Genomic DNA, 19,718 nt, shown 5'->3' with positions numbered 1-19,718 from the left:
TTATCTCAGGCTGACCTTGAGTTTATGATACTATTGTCTCAGCCTGCTGTTTGCTGGAATTACAGGTGTGAACTAACACGCTTGGCTTTTTACATAGTAGTTTATAGGGAAATTTTAAATTTTTAAAATTACATTAATGAGTGGTATAAAAGAATGAAATAAGTGAATAAGGAATAAAGATTTGAGTGCAAAGGAAAAAAATCTTAAGAAGAAAGGGAAAGAAAAAATAGTAAATTCGAGAGATCTGCATTATTGAAAAAAATAGATAGCTATGTTTATGGTTTAGTTCAAAGAATTTTCATGAGTGTAGGTATTATAAGTGTACATTTAGACAGGAATTTAGCCATTTCTAAATAAATACTAAAAGACAGCTGACATAGAGACCTATCCACACCCCTGAGTTTGTGCTTTTTAAGCACTTGTATGGGTGATATGTAATATCCTCACAACAAACCCATGAAAAAGGTAGGGGATAATATTATCTTTTAACTGTTGAGAAAACTGAGAGCCAGAAATAAGTAAATTCCTGATTGGTAAACATTAGTAAGAAGGAATCAACATATTTCTAGTCTTATTCTCTATTATTTGATCAAGAGTTTTTCTCAAAAACATGGTTAGTGCAGGAGAAAATTCTTATTGGAATTTTACTGTGAATTGCCTTAATTAGGTCTTTTATATTGTAGGAATATAATCCACACATATTGTTAGAAGAATTTGCCTAAGAAAATGCTTGGAGAAGCCTTCCTAACAGAATTCTTTTACAAAGAACATAAACATGCAAAATTTCATAAACCACTAAGATGTAAGAAGACACCAAATGATGAAAAGGAAAATTGGGAAAATAATCTTCTAGATATACAGAACAATTCACCCCCCCCTCTTAAGATGGGAAGCCAAGAGAAAGTTGTAGAAGGAAGTCTAACTAAAGAAGATAATACATCTCAAATGAAATCTGTGGATGAGTTACCTGTTGCAAAATTCAAAAGTACACCTCTTCCAGGAAATGTATCCATTGCATTGCCCATTCCAAAGAGGGGACATGATGAAACACAACTGGATTTATATCGGTCTTGGTCCTGTACAAGTATTTGCCAGAATTATCCTGACCTCCAGATAGGAGGTGACCACGTTAGAAACATGTATGATTCTGGCTGCTTTGTGGAACATGCCCATGATGATGTCTGTAATGGTCCTCTTTTACTTTCAGTGGATATGCCATTGGGCCACTCTCCTAAAACAGGGCCTCTGGAGAAAACTAGCGCTTCAAAATTATTAACTGGGCATGAGATTCGAGAAAAGAGCATGCTCTTACATAAGCAACCCCTTTCTAATTCTATGCTTAATAGTTACATGGAAAAAAAGGTGGATGAACTCTACAAACAGTTTTTGGAAGAAAACCTTACCAGGTGTCTCTCTATAACCAACCTCCTGGCTTCTAATATACTGATGAATAATGTTAATCAAATTAGCCTTCAGATCTCTCAAGACCAGAACATAGAGGCATCCAAAGCCCGAGAAGTCCTACTCCACTCTTTAGCACGCTGTAATTTTCATAATTCTTCCAATAGAAATAGCACTGAATTAAGCACGCCTAATTTACAAATATCAAACCAAACAAGTCGGGAGCTTGTGAGACGTCTGTAATGGGAAATCAAGTAAAGACTGGCAGGATCAAATAAGAGATCACTGTAACAATTGTGTTCTTTTGCTTCTTGTGTCTCTTTGAGTTTCCTTCATGGTGGTGTTACTTTTCAGAGAAAAAATTCTATCTTTGTACATCTGAATTCTATCATGTAATCCACATGAAAAGACATTGCTATTAAAGATTGTAGGAGATATGTACAGCAAGCACGAATTATGAACGTTTATGATTTCTTTCTGTTTTGACTCCTTCAGTGGTTGCCACAGTCAAGCTTGTATGCTCTGGATGTACATATTGCCACTAAGTTTTGTTTACCATGAAAGTGCTATAAGAAGTCCATGAAGCTACTGAAGAGATCATAGAAATTGTATTAGAAATGATTAGAGGCATATAATCTCTGTTTAAATAACCTTCCTTTTATTTGTGGTATACAAGATCGTTTACATTGACAACCAGAATAGCCTTGGTACCTTTTTTGTATGTATATATGCCATTATCATATGTAGATTGAGAGACTCTGTAGGAAGAAATTTGGCTGGCATTTGTAAGACAGGTAGAGGAAAGATTAAGGAAGATGGAGAATCTGTTGGTCCTGAATTAAACATGATACTGTGAACTCTACTGGCACAAGAATTAACTCTGGTATATCACAGCTCTAGTATGGTTGTTTTTAAGGCTAAGAAAAAGGAAGGCACTCAGGGCAAGTGTCTGACATGTGTAGCAAACCAGCATCTGCTTCTGAGATTCTCTTGGCAATGTTTTATACTCATGATGTTGACTAAAAATGGGAAAAAATGTGCAAAATTTGAAATTTAAACTACACTAACACAATATACCTTATTCAATGTTGTATTTTATTACCAAATTGGAAACAAGATCTCATCGCTAACAGTTCACATTTCTCCTATGAGTAATAAAAGGATCATTATATACCATTGCTTGTCAAACAGAGTTCTATGGACTTCTGTTTTAAATGTCTTTTTAATATGTTATATATTGTTTTGTGTATTTATAATCCCCACTGAATAAGTACTTCTTCTTTACTTAATTCTATAGAATGAACCAATTCAATGTCTTCATAGCTTGTTATTTTAATCACATTTTCTTCATTTCTGTAGCTTCAAGTTTTATGATGTGGTAGTAACTATGTAAGATAGCTTGCTTTTCTCTTCATCACTCCTATTTTATCATCATCTGCCAAAAGTTTTCAATCAATTTCAATCATTCAGCTCTTTGATTCTGAAAGACAACGAGCAAAAAATTTTGGGAATATAATTTACTGTCATGTAGAGACTGAAAACATTGCATATACTGTCCTTTGATTTGTTCGATTTCAATATTTTAATATAGATAATCCACATGAAAAGATATTGATATTAAAGACTGTACTTTTGAAAGTTGAATAAAATGTATTTAGACAACATTCATGTTGTGGATAAATTTCTTAGGTACAGTAACATGTAGAAATATCTTATTTATATAGCAGATATATCCATAGTGTTGAGATTATATAGTACTATATAAAACAGGAATGTTTAGCATTTATAGCTTCAGATTTAAAAATTCCACTTTACTACACTTATTTTCCTATTTCAGCAAAATACCTATTATATACTGATACACAATTAAAATGGCATAAAATTAATGCAATTTTTAGATAAAGACAACGTGTCTGTACTATTAGTGTTTTATTCATGAAGTTTTCTCCTATACCAATGCATTCAAGGATATTCCCCACTTTTTCTTCCATCAGGTTCAGTGTATCTGGGTTTATGTTGATGTCTTTGAGCCACTTGAACTTGAACTTTGTTCATGGAGATAGATATGGATCTATTTGCATTCTTCTACATGTCAACATTCAGTTAGACTAGCACCATTTATTGAAGATGCTTTTTTCCCCATTGTATACTTTAGGCTTCTTTGTCAAAAATTAGGTGTCCTTACGTGTGTGGATTTACTTCTGGGTCTTCAATCTGATTCCATTGATCTCCCTGTCTGTTTCTATGCCAATACGATGTCATTTTTACTACTTTAGCCCTGTAGTAGAGTTTGAAATCTGGGATAGTGATATCTCCAGAAGTTCTTTCATTGTACAGGATTGCTTCAGCTGTCTTGGGTTTGATGTTTTTCCATGTGAAGTTGAGTATTATTCTTTCAAGTTCTGTAAAGAATTGTGATGAGATTTTAATGGTGATTGTGTTGAAACTGTAGATTGCTTTTAGTAAGATGGCTATTTTCACTATGTTAAGCCTACCAATTCGTGAGCATGGCAGGTCTATCCATCTTATGCTATCTTGCCAGGCTTGATACAAGGCAAGGTGGTTGGTTAGTCTTAGTACAACTTGTTATGCCATATATTGTTGATATCCATGGGAGGCCTGTCATTATCTGAATAGAAATGAATGAGGAGAGGTTTAGTGGGAGTAGAGGGGAGGTGTGGGGTAGGGAATGAGAGGAGAGGTGAGAGGGTAAACTATAGTTGGGCTGGAAAATAAATAAATAAACAAATAAACTGAAATAAAAATTAAAAAATTTATGGCTAGACAAGCCACAGGATTTAGATTAGAACCTGCTACTATTACTCTGCTAATATGATAGAGCATTAAATGAACTTGTGATTTTTTCACTATGCACATAGATTAGTGAATCTCTCAAACCTCATCAGATAGGTCTAACAAGCTCCAGTAAATGGCCATACTTCAAAGACTATATCTACCTATGCCTATACATATATCTTTATCTATCTCCAACACTAATGAGACTCAATGGATTTAAAAAGAGAGAAGGGCACAAAAAGGATAATTATGACGTGAAGGTTTGCTCTGTGAGTCATTGGGGATTAGGGATGAATATGATGAAAATAAAATCTTATCACATACTGAAAAACTTAAAAAAATTAAAGCCATAAAAGTAGAAAGATGTGTTCAGTGTGCTGCTTTATTGTGACCTCATATCTGCTTACTTCAGTGTTTGAGTAAAATATTCATATATGACTGATTTTGTATAGTTTGGATTTTAAAAGTCTTCATATTTTTTCATTACACATATGACAGTACTCTGTTTCAGCGCACATTTGATATGTGTGGAATAATCAGTTTCTGTCTCATTGCTCCAGGTGAAAATAGTATTAATTTGAGTTTCTATGGAAATTGACAATATTAGTAATTCTAATCATAGTTATTATTACTTTTATTATCATTATTATTTTGGTTTTTCAAGACTGGGTTTCTTTGTGTAGCTTTAGCTGTCCTGGAACTCACTCTATAGACCAGGATGGCTTCGAATTCATAGAAATCTGCCTGTCTCTGCCTCATGAGTGCTGGGATTAAAGTTGTAATCATGTCTTTTGGCAAGGAATAACTTTAGTAAGTTAAGAGTGATTCTTAGTACATTGTTAATATGTGCTTGCAAAGGTCAGTATAATTTATAATTGTCTTTGAATATCAGCTACCAATTGTAGGGCCCAGAAAGGACTTTAACCAATCTTGGGTAACCTTTTCTTTTCTGTCAGAAAACTCTGAAATAGTGGCCATGAAGGATAGAGCCTATCCCAGATTCTTGGAATTTTCATACTTGATTCTTCTCACGCATTAGTTTTACAAAGAAGTCAGTCTCCCTGGGGTTCTTAAGACGGAAGCTAACATTGAAATGGTACATTCAGTTAATATATCATTACTATATAATGTGTGCTTGGATGAAGAATGAAGGGCTGATTTGATGAGAATTATTATAGCAGAATAAACTGGAATAATTGTGCAGTTCAGTGCACAATTGTTTTTCATAAAAACATGAAGAAAAGAAATCAGTCAGTTAAATAAGAAATGATTTAACAGCTATGCATGTGTGAAAATCATGAAAAGAGAAAAATTATTTGTAAGTAAAATGAGAGAGAAGAATTGTCGAAAAAATTATCATAATGTTAAAACTTATATATCTATCATCTTAAAAATGCCCACAGATAGTTTGGAACTTCAAATCCCAAATTGCATTGCTGTGTGCTTTTCTAAGGGGCTAGGAGAGACCTTCTTGCTTTTGCGTATGTGGTATAGGGGTCTACATCATGCTAGGTAAGTTCTCTTCTACCGAGTCACATCTCTAGATCCAAAGTGATCTTCTTATGTCTGGGTTTAGTAGTTGCAAATGTGCAACACCACATCACAATTTTACAAAACATCCTTTAAATAAGTGTACCTAATAACATCTAAAATGCAGACAACCAAATCAAGGTATACCGATTCCAACTTTGAAACTATTGAATCATTGTTAATGAACAGATAGGTTCTTCAATTGTTCTGCAATTTCTCCTTAAAGTCAAGAAACTGGTAGTTCACAGACTTGTGACATAGTTCTTACTTTCACTTCCTTAAATGAATTAAGGTAGTTTATCACGTGAAACATCAATTGTCAATGACCCTGTGTTTTTTATTGGAGAGTTACTGAGACAAGTGAATGGGCTCTTTGGTGAACTTTATCTTTCCCTATAATTGTAAATGGGTCACATTTCTAGTAAATAGACTCTGAGTAGAGTTGGAAAAAAAGGAAAAGACTCCTAGGGACTTATGTGGTTCTTTTTTTTTCCTTTAAGGATTCAATTCTACTTTAGTAAATCCATAGAGTATTCTTGTAGGATTTTCGCTAGAAGACAGATAATAGCAGGGAATTTTCCTACTACTTGTGTTTAGCACTTCTCCTTTAGGCAAGGCTTTGTGTCTTAAGGCTCAGGAGGATAGAGTTAGATGGCCTTTGTGAGTACATGACAACAATATCAACAACATTTTTCCTCTAGAAGACAAAGGAAAATAATGTATGAGCTTGGAAGATAATTGTTTTCTATATTAGATATTAGAGAGTTCTGGAACAATACAGGCATTAAGTCCCATGAGGATAGTCTAGTTGGATTTTTTTTTTACTTTAACAAATTAAGAAAACTATGACTACTAAGCTCTTTTATTATATTTGTGCACATGAACCCATGTGTGAGTGATAAAAAGTAGTAGGACTTACTTTGATCTGAGAGAACAAAGATTCTCTTTGTTCCCCTTAGCGCATTTAGTAAACAGTTGAGGTGTCTTAGTCTGAAGATCAAAGCTTTAATCAATGCTATTATTTTATACATGGAAAGTAGATTCCCAAAGAGAAGGAAAGTAATTTCATAAATATTTGTGAGTAAGTAGACTGGCATTGGTAACCAAGGCTTCCAAGGTCCAGCCCTGTTTGCTTTCTTCTCAAATCAATCAAATGTTCAGCCTTCAATATACTATCAATGTCATGATTTGATAGACACATGACATTTCTTATCATTCTAGAACCATAATATCATCATCATCAATATCATCATCATCTACCAACACAGAGTGAGCAATATATGTTGCAGCATGCATGCTGGGAGTGGTATATGGGCTCCAGAATTTGCAAAAATTTTGCTTTCAAGTTCTGCTCTAGAATGATGTCCTAAAACTTCTGCTTCTAGTCACTCTCATCCATAGGGTCAGCTTTTACACAACTCCTGTCACTTGTTATACCTGTACTAAGACTAAAGGTTGTCTACCCATATGTGTTGTAGATTTATTCAACTTGGGGGTGGTTTTCTTCTAATAGAAATACCGATGGAGAATTTTTTAATTGCTTTGACATGGTTGTTTTGAGGAAAGAATTGAAATGAGAAATATAAAATGCATAAAGTACAAATTATGTTGATGTACAAGTATAGAATGTCCATAGGAAAAAAAGAAAACCTACTGTGAATAAATAGAAGCATCATTGTTTGTAAGAAGTTAAACACATTTGTTTGTCTTCTTCCTGGTCACTTTAGAACGTAAAACTTCTTAAATATACAAATGAAGAAACCCTTTAAGGAAGTCAAAATCTATGCTGTTGATTGCATATTTTTTATGACTGCATTTCTTTCTCATGTTTAAGTCTATATTAGCATGCCTTTAATAAGACCCCAACTCTGCTTCAAAAAAATCCCATAAAGGAAACAAAATAGATCTCATTACTTGTCATAGTTAGCAATCTTGATGTTCTTACTATGACAAATGATGTCTGGTGAAGTAACTAGTGTGAAGAATGCACAGACTTAAAAGATCTGATCAAGACTGGACATTTTCAAATGACTTATGGAGAAATTACAAGTACATAGATTGTAGATTTCTTACAGCCTATGTTTCAAGGTGGTATCTGTCTCAAAACCATAGGAGGAACTTTCCTGAAATAAACTTTTTTGGACTTTTCTTCTGTGCAGTTAGTCAGTGTTCTGTTGCTGTGAAGAGAAAGGCAGACACTATGCTAGATAGGTAGCTGCGAGTTCGGCCTGTGACAGCAATGACCGTGCTTCTTCTTGGTGAAATGTGGATTTTGAGGTCTTGGATTAGCAAAGCAGTTGAAAACTTTAAATGGCGTTTAATGGCCCATACTAATAGGAGCAGGGAAGACAGTGGGTTGAGAGCAATGTAGATCTTGACAGTATAGCTCAAGAGCTTTCAGAGGAGAAGTGTATTAATTAGTGACCTAAAGATCATGCTTCTGATATCTTGGCAAAGAATGTGGTTGCTTTTGGCCCTTTTTTGAAAAATCTGCTGGAGATTAAATTGAATGAAGAGTTTTGGATTAGTGATATTGGTAGAGAAAATTCCAAAGCAGCCTAGTATTGACTGTGTTATTAGTGGCCATGTTTATGCATATCTATAACAAAAAGGAGCAAACCAAGTAAGGGAAAGCACAAATTGTACAGTTTGAAGAGAAAGGGAGCACCAGAAAGTGTAATGATGCTAAATCCAGTGCTCAAGGTGATAAAAAATTTAAAGAAATGTCTGAGGCAAAATTGAATAAAGGGACTGGTGACATTAGGGCAAAAATCCTATCCAGCTAAGCTTCCAATTTGTAAAAAGAAATTAAAGGAAAATATAGGACTGCGCATATTGTCACCTACCTTTAATCCCAGTACTCAGAAGTCAGAGGCAGGCAGATTTCTGAGTTCAAGCCTAGCCTGGTCTATTAGTGAGCTCCAGAATAGCCAAGCTGCGGCAGTAAAGGAAACCATTGAAAGCACAAAGCTGCTGAAAATGTATTTGAACAAGGGGTTCATGTTCTCGCCCCAAGAAACAGCAGAACTTGGTAGCTTTGGCCATGTGGTTCTGGCTTTAGGATGAAGGATATAAAAAAGGATCAAAGAATCTCCCTCCACAGCTAAGAAAAGTCGCCGAGGCCAGGCATACGTCAGGGATGTCTGCACGAATCAGTGAAGGTGAATTCTAGACTGTCTTGGAGAACCAAGATGCTGGAGACGCCAGAGTTCTGGGATACATATGCGAAGGAGAGCTGCTAACAGGAGTGGAAAAGCAGTCCAGGAAAGAGATGTGTGCTTCAGTCACCAAAAATGAAAGGAGCTGGAGATCTGAAGAGTGCTTTGATATCAGGCGTGGAGATGCAGAGTTTGGAGTTTGCTCAGCCTTGCTTTAGTCCAGATTTCCGCATTATGCTCCGTTTCCTCCCGTTTTGAATGACAATGTATATTCTGTGCCTTTATATATTAGAAGCATTTGATCTGCTTTGCAATTTTAATTTTACAGGGGTTGCAGTTGAGAGATTGTCGTGAGTCTTAGAAGAGACATTGAACTTTGGACTTTAAAACAGTGTTGAACCTGGCAGTGTTTGGTGATGCATGCCTTTAATCCCAATACTCAGGAGCCAGAGACAGGAGGATCTCTGTGAATTCAAGGCCAGCTTGGTCTACACAGCAATTTCCAGTGCCAAGGCTATATAGAGATATCCTGTCTTGAAATATCTAAATAAATAAATAAATGTAGGCAGTTTTGAGAATTTTACAGATTATGGGGACTTTTGAAGTTTTTCTAAATGTACTTTTATAGTATGATATGGCTACAAGCCTTTTGGGGGGCAGGAAGTAGAATGTGGTGGTTTGAGATAGAATGGTCCCCATAGGCTCATATATTTAAATGCTTGGCCATTAGGGATCTGCGCCACTTGACAAGGATTAGGAAGTATGGCTTTGTGGGAGAAAGTGGGTCACTGGGGTGGGTTTTGGAGTTTCAAAAGCTCAAACCAGTCCCAGGCTCTCTCCTTCCTGCTGCCTGTGGATCTGGATGTAGAACGCCTAGCTTGTCTATCACCATGTCTGCCTGTGAGCTGCCATGCTTCCTGTCTCCTGATAATGGATGAGACCTCTGAAAGTGTAAGCAAGCCCTGATTAAATGTTTTCTTTTATAATAGTTGCTGCCATCACGGGTTTCTTCAATACATCCCCAGATCTATCAAATTTGACTGTGGGTTTTTTGTCTTTTAAGATTTTTCTATGGTCTAATATATACAGATCAACTCTTTCAGTGTAAAGATAATCAAACAGGGCCTGGAGGGATGGCTCAGCCATAAAAGGCTAGGCTAAGAACCAAAAATATAGGATAGTCAAACAGGACAAGAAAGGCTAAGTGACTTGCTGAAAGTCATTACCCAGCCTTTTATCTATGTTCCTGAACAACCAGTGTTTAAAGACAAGGAAAGTGATATATTATATATATGTGTGTTCCTAAACAGGTTACAGTCTCAGTAAAAAGATAACATACTCCTATTAAAGAAGTGAAAAAAAAACAGTATCATATTTTCCCTCAACAAGTAGTAGATTGGACACTGGAGGATAGGGATGCTTATGCTTACTTTTGCTTTGCAGAATTCATCATATAGTATTAGAGTGAAAGTAGTATAGAGACTGAAATGTAGGCTTTATTTCAATATTAGCATATTCATTTTTTAACCTTTAGATATAGTTTTTCAGTTTATTATATGGGAAAGTCAGATGTTAAGGCACCCTTACACTGGTAACTCTTTAGACTGGTAGCTTAAAATGTTACTTTTTATTTAATCATTAGTTTTTCAATTATGAATATCTTTTGTACATTTGCCTTGAGAGTACAGGAATAGTAATAACACTAGTAGAATACTTTAAATAGACAATTAATGTTGTTTATTGATGTGTCGTGTAAATCACAGAGTAATTACATTAGATAGAAAACAAAATATGCTAAAAGGTTAAATTTTCCAACATATTGCATTCAAACTTCTGAAAGTCTAAATCTTTAATTCAGAAAAGTAGTTATTTTATTGTATTATTATTTTAATATTTCTGATGAAAAAATACTTAGTTGTGTGTTATGGTGTTTTATTATTCAACTAGTGAACAATTATTTCTTATGTTTATTGTTTTTATTGTATGTGATGCCCAAGGATAAATACTCAAAGTACCCTATAAACTGTCTTTTTAAAGCCTAAATATTTTAGGGGAGTCATTTTCCAGCATAAATGTTGTAGGTGAGCCTTTTCCACTGTCATCTTTAGTACTGATAGGCAGATAACTTAAGAAATGCCATATATTTCTCAGGAAATTCGGGATCAACCTACCCCTGGACCCAGCAATACCACTCTTGGGAATATACCCAAGACAGGCCTTATCATACTCAACTATGTTCATAGCAGCATTGTTTGTAATAGCCAGAACCTGGAAACAACCTAGATGCCCTTCAATGGAAGAATGGATGAAGAAAGTGTGGAATATATACATATTAGACTACTACTCAGCAGTAAAAAACAAGGACTTTGTGAATTTTGCATGCAAATGGATGGAAATAGAAAACACTATTCTGAGTGAGGTAAGCCAGACCCAAAAAGAGGAGCATGGGATGTACTCACTCATATTTGGTTTCTAGCCATAAATAAAGGACATTGAGCCTATAATTCGCCATCCTAGAGAAGCTAAATAAGAAGGTGAACCCAAAGAAAAACATATAGGCATCCTCCTGAATATTATTAACCTTCATCAGGCGATGAAAGGAGACAGAGACAGAGATCCACATTGGAGCACCAGACTGAAATCTCAAGGTCCAAATCAGGAGCAGAAGGAGAGAGAGCACGAGCAAGGAACTCAGGACCGCAAGGGGTGCACCCACACACTGAGACAATGGGGATGTTCTTTTGGGAACTCACCAAGGCCAGCTGGCCTGGGTCTGAAAAAGCATGGTATAAAACCGGACTTGTTGAACATAGTGAACAATGAGAACTACTGAGAACTCAAGAACAATGGTAATGGGTTTTTGATCCTACTGCACGTACTGGCTTTGGGAGAGCCTAGGCAGTTTGGATGCTCACCTTACTAGACCTGGATGGAGGTGGGGGTTCCTTGGACTTCCCACAGGTCAGGGAAACCTGATTGCTCTTCAGGCTGATGAGGGAGGGGGACTTGATTGGGAGAGGGGGAGGGAAATGGGAGGCGGTGGCGGGGAGGAGGCAGAAATTTTTAATAAATAAATAAATTTAAAAAATGAATATGTCAAAGTAAAAAAAAAGAAATGCCATATATTTAGTGCCCTTGTCACAATAAAATTTTAATGAATTTGATTGAAAATGGTTCAAGACCCAGTATTGGGTAAAGAAGCCAGATGGATGATTAGCAACCACATATACTATTTTTCTGAGAGTGTAGGGATGCTTTCTTATTAAATAGCAAAATATTTGGTGACAAAGGCAAAGAGATGGAGTGTCTCATGTAAAAAAAGAGCAAATTCTCATAGAATAACTCCAAAAAAGAAAGGAATAATAAAAAGCAGTTTAGGCAAACAGGTATCAAAACTAGGAAGTAAGACAGAAAAGTCTTTCTTCAGGGAATTTTAGAAGTCTATTATACCAGTGTTGTCAAGATAACAATGATAAGGTTCTGAGTAATACGTTTAGAATTTCTTGGTCACCATTTTACCTTAAGTTTGGACAAGTTCCCTTTTTCATCCCTATTCTAAACAATCACCAGACATGCGTCCAAATGAGTCAGACTCGCAGCTTGCTTTTTATTAGGCTTTCTGGAAAGCACTTCCTTCTTTCTCCAGCAATATTGTCTATGTTATTTATACTTCATGTAAAATTCTTTCTCTTTTCTCTTCCCTGTCCTCAGCAAACACACACACACATGCACACAAATAATGTGTATATATGTTCTATATAAGTGTTAATATATTCTTGCAGTTTTAGCTTCTGGCTGTTGTGACTCTTTTCAGAGCATAATATGATAAGAACATTGATAAAATACAACTATTGAATGGTTATCATGTGTTGGGCAAATGACCTAAAATAACTCATTAACAATAAAAAAATTAATCTGAAGATACAATGTTCATTGATGTCCTAGGTTGATAATTTCACCTGCTGGGTCTGCTGTAATTAATTACCACAGTTTAACAACAACAGACACTTATTTTTACACATTTCTAGAGTCTCGACGCTTATGAAAAAGGTACCACTTGATTAACCTCATTGTTAGAGTCATCTTTCTTAACTGTCTCTCTTTACATGACATAGGAGTTATTGTGTCTTTTATTCATATATATATATATATATATATATATATATATATATATATATAGAGAGAGAGAGAGAGAGAGAGAGGTTTTCTCAGTGTAGCCCTGCTTGTCATGTAACTCAATCTGTAGACTAGGCTGGTCTTGAACTCACAGATATTTGCGTGCCTTTGCCTCTCAAGTGCTGTGATTAAAGACACATGCCACCACCGCCCAGCTGTGTCTTCTTATCCTTAAGAGGATCCCATCATGGCAACCTTATCCACATTACCATATCTAAACCAATTCACCTCCCAATACTTCTACCTTCAAATACTACCACAGTGGGTTTAGAACTTGAAAAATCACAATCAATTGTAAGGGGGAGTAAGAATTCACTCATGACAATTGGAAGTGGAAAGACCAGATCAGCTGCAGTTTTAACCACAGTGATTGCATCATTGAAGTGACCCCCCCAAAATGTTCCACTTATACAAAATATCTTATTTCCCATAATTTTCTAACTTCCTAGACTCCTTATATAAATATTCTCAGTGTAATTATTCTTTATGCATGACCCATTGAACCCTCTGACTAGTTTATATCAAGCATCCTTCACCTATTTTCACTTTTATCTTTATTTACTTTAAATTGGATGAACACTATTTCAACAATGATCTTGCCAAATATTTGTAGAAAGTTCGTTGAATTTATGAAAAAATAAGTCATGAGTTGAAAGAGAGGAGGAGGCCTATATGGAAAGTCTTAAGGAGGAAAGGGAAGGGAGGAATGTTGTAATGGGAATTTCAAAATTAAACTAGGAAAACATTTAAAATGATACTATTTTTTTTAACAAAACAAGTCTTAATTAGGGGTTTATTGCTGTGAAGAGACACCATAACTACAGCAACTTTTGGAAAACATTTGATTGGGGCTGGCTTGCACTTCAGATGATAATGATCCATTTTCATCATGGGGGAAGCATAGCATCATGCAGGCAGACATGACACTGGAGAAGTAGCTAAGAGTTCTATTTCTTGATCTACACGCAGCAGAAGGACATTGCCACACTGGGTGTAGCTTGAGCATATGAGACCTTAAAGCTGGCCCCCACAGTGACACACTTGCTCTAATAAGGCCGTACCTATTTAAACAAGGCCACATCTCTTTAAAGTGCTATTCCCTATGGGCCAAGCGTTCATACACGGGACTCTATGGGGGCCATTCCTATTCAAACCACCATAAGTCATGACGGTAGGAAACGAGGAAAAAAAATCATATTGTTCCCGATTACAGTCTGACGTTTCATGATACTTGCCTATTTTATTTCCTGCTGTAACAACTATGCATGGAATGCATATTTATTATATGAATAAACAATCTATGTAGAAACTAGACTAGTTGTAATACATTAAAGATTGATTTTGTAGCATCAAAAAAGGACCTGGAGAAATGGCTCAGTCATAGTTAAGAGGACATACTGCTCTTCCCAAACACCAGAGTTCAGTGCCCAGCATTTACATTGCTCAGCTCACAACTGCCTCTAACTCATGCTCCAGCATATCTGACAATATTTTCCTCTGGCCAGCATGGATACTACACTAATGTGCACACATGCATGCTTATACACAGAATAATATGCATAATTACAAATGAAAAAAGATTTTAGGATGTTAAACAAGATAATAGCTTAGTAAGATCTTTTGAGGAATATCTTTTTATAGACACACAATTTATGTGTCATATATCTACTTTTATATGAACTCAAAGAATCAGTGGAGAAATAATGGTAACTGCTTTCAGTATTGCAAAGTGAAGAAGACATTAAGGAAGGGAAGAGGAAGAGAACCATATCTTACTTCCCTCAATTGCAAACAGCCCAGTTTGAGGAGAGGTGCTTTATGCCTGAGATGGGGAGAGAGGTAACTCCAGATCTTAGATTTAATATTCTGTACCAGGCTGGGTATGGTGAAACACTATTTTCAGCAAAGCAGCAGCGCTCATACTTTCAGGCCTATATCCACACATTGGACCACTAATGCTAACTACCTAGCCTTCTTCTCTGATACCTACTAGCAGATCAAGAAACATGATTCTCTTCACTGGGGAGCAGGTTACAATATTTTGCAGATATTTATCTTGAGGTTCTCTCTCTCGTCTACTACAGTGACACGCAGCACTCTATAAAAGTCAGAAAACATAGGCCAGAGCTCACAATCAAGCCTCTAAACCAGCACTGCCATCACACAAAGGTCTTCATGTCAGTGAAACAAACACAAGTTTTGAGCTATAGCATTTCTATGTATGGAATGGTCCTGGAGCATACCCGAGACTGTGCAGGTATCTATGACTGTGAGAAGCAGTTGAAATGGGTTGCATTACTCTTGGTAGCCAAAGGATTACCTTGCCCACACATCTTCAGGTAGTGCAGGTAACACCAGGAGACTGCATACTGACAGCTCGAAAACTACTCTGTTACCAGACAGTGTCTAGCTTCCAGGGGGAACACACATATGCTCACTATACATGAGGCTTGGTGCACCTCTGAGACCCTCTGGGTCTGTTAATCTGTGAAATTCAAGGTTAATTGATCTTAGCATCAGCTTAGTGCTCCAAATGCCTGTTTTCACTGATACCACCCTAATCTTCATAGCAGGGTGTAGTATTAGACTCATTCCGTGGACTTAGGGCAAGGTAGTAAGGATAAGACTTGGCTGTGTAACTTAGTCTTTGGTTGAGGAAACCCAAGACAAAGAAGATCCTAATAATCTTTGCCTTTGGGATGGGGCCTGTGGAAAGATCCAGCCTCATGGGAAGCATGAGAACCTAGGTTATAAGACAATCCTGTCAGCCCTACCTGTGGTTGATTGTTGAGTTCTATGTCTATCCCTTTATTTGGCAGCTCATAATAAATGTAAGTCTCCACCTTCCCTTGGTGTTCTCCTACTTCTGTGAGGATATGGGCATTGGCGAGTGACATAAATTGATGGATTTGAAGACTATAGAAATGACAATAGATCTTGGGGATAGGATATATGGCCACTAGAGATGAGGCATGTAGAAGTACTCCATACCTAATGAAAGATTTGTGAGGACAGACTGCAATTTTCAGCTATTATCCTAGTTCATTGTAATAGAATTGGAAAAACAAGCTTGGAGTGACTTTGTGATGTGAATTAATATGATTCTCAACTTGGCCATGTTAGGTTTTATACCTGGTACAAATGGCTGAAGTGCGTATTCAACATATCAAAGAGACCTGGACACCAGTTTTTCCCTGGATCCCTCAGTCCATACATGTTACAGGGCCCTCCTGACTGGCACACCCCACCTCTACTCTAAATAAACTTCTCCAGCCTGGGGTCTAGGATGCCCTTTCACCAACCGCCCTTCCCCATATAATTTAAACATTTTGGTCACATGGCTCTTTCATCTACTCTCTTTGGGCCTCCTGGCTGCTGCTTTGGATTCTCCTATCTCCTTCTCCCCTCCCCTCTCTTCTCACATGGCTCAGTCTGGTCATGTCCACTCTGGACTCTCTCAGATATCCCTGAGTCTAGTTATGCTCTCTCACATATCCGTAATAAAATTTGTCCTCCACCACACATAGGAGCAGTCCTGTTCCTTTCCTTTTTCTTTCTTTTTTTTTTTCATTCAGACAGGATCTAGAATTACCTAGAAACATGTCCTTGAGCTTGTCTATGAAGGATTTTCTAGACTGGGTTCATTGAAGTAGGAAGACACTCTATAACTGTGGGATCCAATATTCCATGTGATAATCTACTAGACTAAATCAAAAGTAGAAAGTGTGCTGAACTGTGGAGGCCCAAAAATGTGAGCCTATTACAGCTTGTCTGAATCAGAGAGTTTGAGATTGCTCAAAACTGTTGACAACGAGTGTGGCTACACACCCTGACCTAGGGTGCGGTTACTTGGTGTTTTGGACTTTAAGGTAGATCCACTCCACCCTGACAAAGGTCAGAGAAGTCAAGCATACTTTTTCTCATTCTTTTGAAATAGATTTGACCTAGGGATTAATTGCCTTCGGGATACTTGGTCTAGTGTGGGCTCATTGCCTAAACAACAGAATGCTTTTCTCATGAATTAATGGCTTGATGTCATAAAGTATTGAAGCAAGTAACTGTTCTTGTTGTTCTTTGTATCATGTTAAAACAGTCTTTTGCCATCTTCCCCTGTTTTTTTATTGGGGTATAAAAGTGTATTAAAAATTAAACACAGGCATATTCAGGGCTTAAAACTCAGAACTCAGTATGCAAGAGGCTCTGAGTGGACCTCCTGATACTATCCTGTGTCTCTGTGATTCTTTCTTAAATCTGTTCGTCCTACCTCACCTTTCTTTTGCTCTTTCTAACTTTTATTATTGATTTTATTGAGCTAAACATTTTTCTCTGCTCCTCTCCCTTCCTCTCCCATCCTCCTCTATCCTTTCCCATGGTCCCCATGCTCCCAATTTACCCAGGAGATCTTGTTTTTTTCTACTTCCCATGTAGATTAGATCTATGTATGTATTAGATCTATGTATGTCCTTCTTAGTGTTCTCGTTGTTGTTTAGGTTCTCTGGGATTGTGAATTGTAGGCTGACTTTTTGTTCAAAAGACACTTTTGAGTGAGTGCATATTATATTTGTCTTTCTGGGTCTGGGTTACCTCACTCAATATGATGTTTTCTAGATACATCCATTTGCCTGCAAATCTGAAGATGTCATTATTTTTTTCTGCTGTGCTGTACTACATTATGTAGATGCACCACATTTTCGTTATCCATTCTTTGGTTTAGGGGTATTTAGGCTGTTTCCAGGTTCTGGCTATGACAAACAATGCTGCTATGAACATAGTTGAGTGCATGTCCTTGCGGTACAATTAAGCATCCTTTGGGTATATAACCAAAAGTTGTATTGCTGGGTCTTGAGGAAGGTTGTTTCCTAATTTTCTGAGAAATCACCATACTGATGTCCCAAAGGGCTGTACCAGTTTGCACTCCCACCAACAATGAAGGAGTGCTCCCTTTAACCCCACATCTTCTCCAGCATAAATCGTCATCAGTGTTTTTGATCTTGGCCATTCTTATAGGTATAAGATGGAATCTCAGAGTTGTTTTGCTTTGCATTTCTCTGATGGCTAAAGATGTTGAGCATTTCCTTAAGTGTCTTTCAGCCATTTTAGATTCTTCTGTTAAGAGTTCTCTGTTTCGGTCTGTACCCCATTTTTTTTTTTTTACTGGATTATTTGTTCTTTTGACGACCAGTTTCTTGAGTTCTTTGTATATTTTGGAGATCATGCCTCTGTCTGATGTGGGGTGGGTGAAGATCTTTTCTCATTCTGCAGGCTGCTGTTTTGTCTTGTTGACATTGTCCTTTGCTTTACAGAAGCTTCTCAGTTTCACGAGGTCCCATTTATTAATTGTTTCTCTCAGTGTTTGTGCCACTGGGGTTATATTTAGGAAGTGGTCTCCTGTGCCAATGTGTTCAAGTGTACTTCCCACTTTCTCTTCTATGAGGTTCAGTGTGGTTGGTTTTATGTTGAGATCTTTGATCCATTTGGACTTGAGTTTTGTGCATGGTGATAGATATGGGTCTATTTTCATTTTTCTACTGTTGATATCCAGTTATGCCAGCACCATTTGTTAAATATGTTTTCTTTTTTCCATTTGATATTTTTTGCTTCTTTGTCAAAAATCAGGTGTTTGTAGGTATGTGGATTAATATCTGGGTATTCATTTCAGTTCCTTTGGTCCTCCTGTTGTTTTTATGCTAATTCCAGGCTGTTTTCAGTACTCTCGTTCTGTAGTAGAGTTTGAAGTCAGGGATCGTGATTCCTCCAGAAGTTCTTTTATTGTACAGGATTGTTTTCGCTATCCTATTGTTTTTTGCCCTTTCATATGAGGTTGAGTGCTGTTCTTTCGAGGTCTGTGAAGAATTTTGCTGGGATTTTGATGGACATTGCATTAAATCTGTAGATTGATTTTCCTAAGATTGCCATTTTTACTGTATTAATTCTACCTACCCAAGAACATCTACCTAACATTTCTAATCCTCACAGCCCTACCCTAGAACGTACAAATCTGGTGTGGCTAGGAGCCCAGCAGAAGTCACCCAACTGTGGCGCCTTTAATATATGGCACAGTTCATGACACTGAACAGCCACATTCATCTCTCTGCTTCCTGGTGCTAGACATAACATCACCAGCTGCTTCAGACTCTGCCTTACCTGTAATAGTGTGCTATACCCCTGAACTGTGAGCCAATGTAAACCTTTTTTCTTTAAGATGCCTTTGTCACTTATTTTCTAGAGCAAGACAAGAAACTATTACTGTCTTCTAGTTCCAAACACTGGGAACATACCATCACGGTACTCCCGAAAACCTAAATCTGGGGGGATGGGAAACAAACAGTGCTAAGACAGTAAAAGTCTTTCAAGGCTCAGAGAAAGAAAGCAGCCTGCTTAGAGTTTTCTGAGAGAAAGTTACAAACAGAATTTGACTGATCATTCAATTTCTGGGAAATGCTTCACACCAGGAAATCATTATCTCACATAACAGTAAGAATTAGGTAATGGAAACTGAGTAGTTAATAGCAGAGAACCCTCACAAAATTGAAATTTAGTTCTTCTAAGGAAGAAAATGAGCTTGAAGAAAATACAAAGCTGGTTCCAAAGCTGAACAGAAAAACTTAGCAAAGAGATGGCAGTGACTTAGCTTAGTGAAATGGTGCATATCTGTTA

At 36.9% G+C, this 19,718-nt stretch overlaps 1 protein-coding gene across 1 annotated transcript; it reads left to right on the top strand.

Annotated features, from left to right (window-relative positions):
• Nucleotides 1-726: 726 nt before the first annotated feature.
• Nucleotides 727-1,749, top strand: LOC121443432 (TLR adapter interacting with SLC15A4 on the lysosome-like). The gene has a single exon (XM_041645189.1). It carries the CDS (start codon nt 727-729, stop codon nt 1,642-1,644), a length of 918 nt encoding a protein of 305 aa, XP_041501123.1. The 3' UTR covers nt 1,645-1,749.
• The last annotated feature ends 17,969 nt before the right edge of the window (nt 1,750-19,718 follow it).

This window comes from Microtus oregoni, unplaced genomic scaffold (genome assembly GCF_018167655.1).
Source record: "Microtus oregoni isolate MIOR12 unplaced genomic scaffold, Mior012 000107F_000, whole genome shotgun sequence".
Classification (NCBI taxonomy): Eukaryota; Metazoa; Chordata; class Mammalia; order Rodentia; family Cricetidae; genus Microtus; species Microtus oregoni.
Note: the sequence above shows the minus strand (reverse complement) of the source record. Positions and strands in the feature narration are given on the sequence as shown.

What these genes read in the sequence shown, in the direction of transcription:
- LOC121443432 (XM_041645189.1), top strand. Translation starts at nt 727, where the DNA reads ATGCTTGGAGAAGCCTTCCTAACAGAATTCTTTTACAAAGAACATAAA.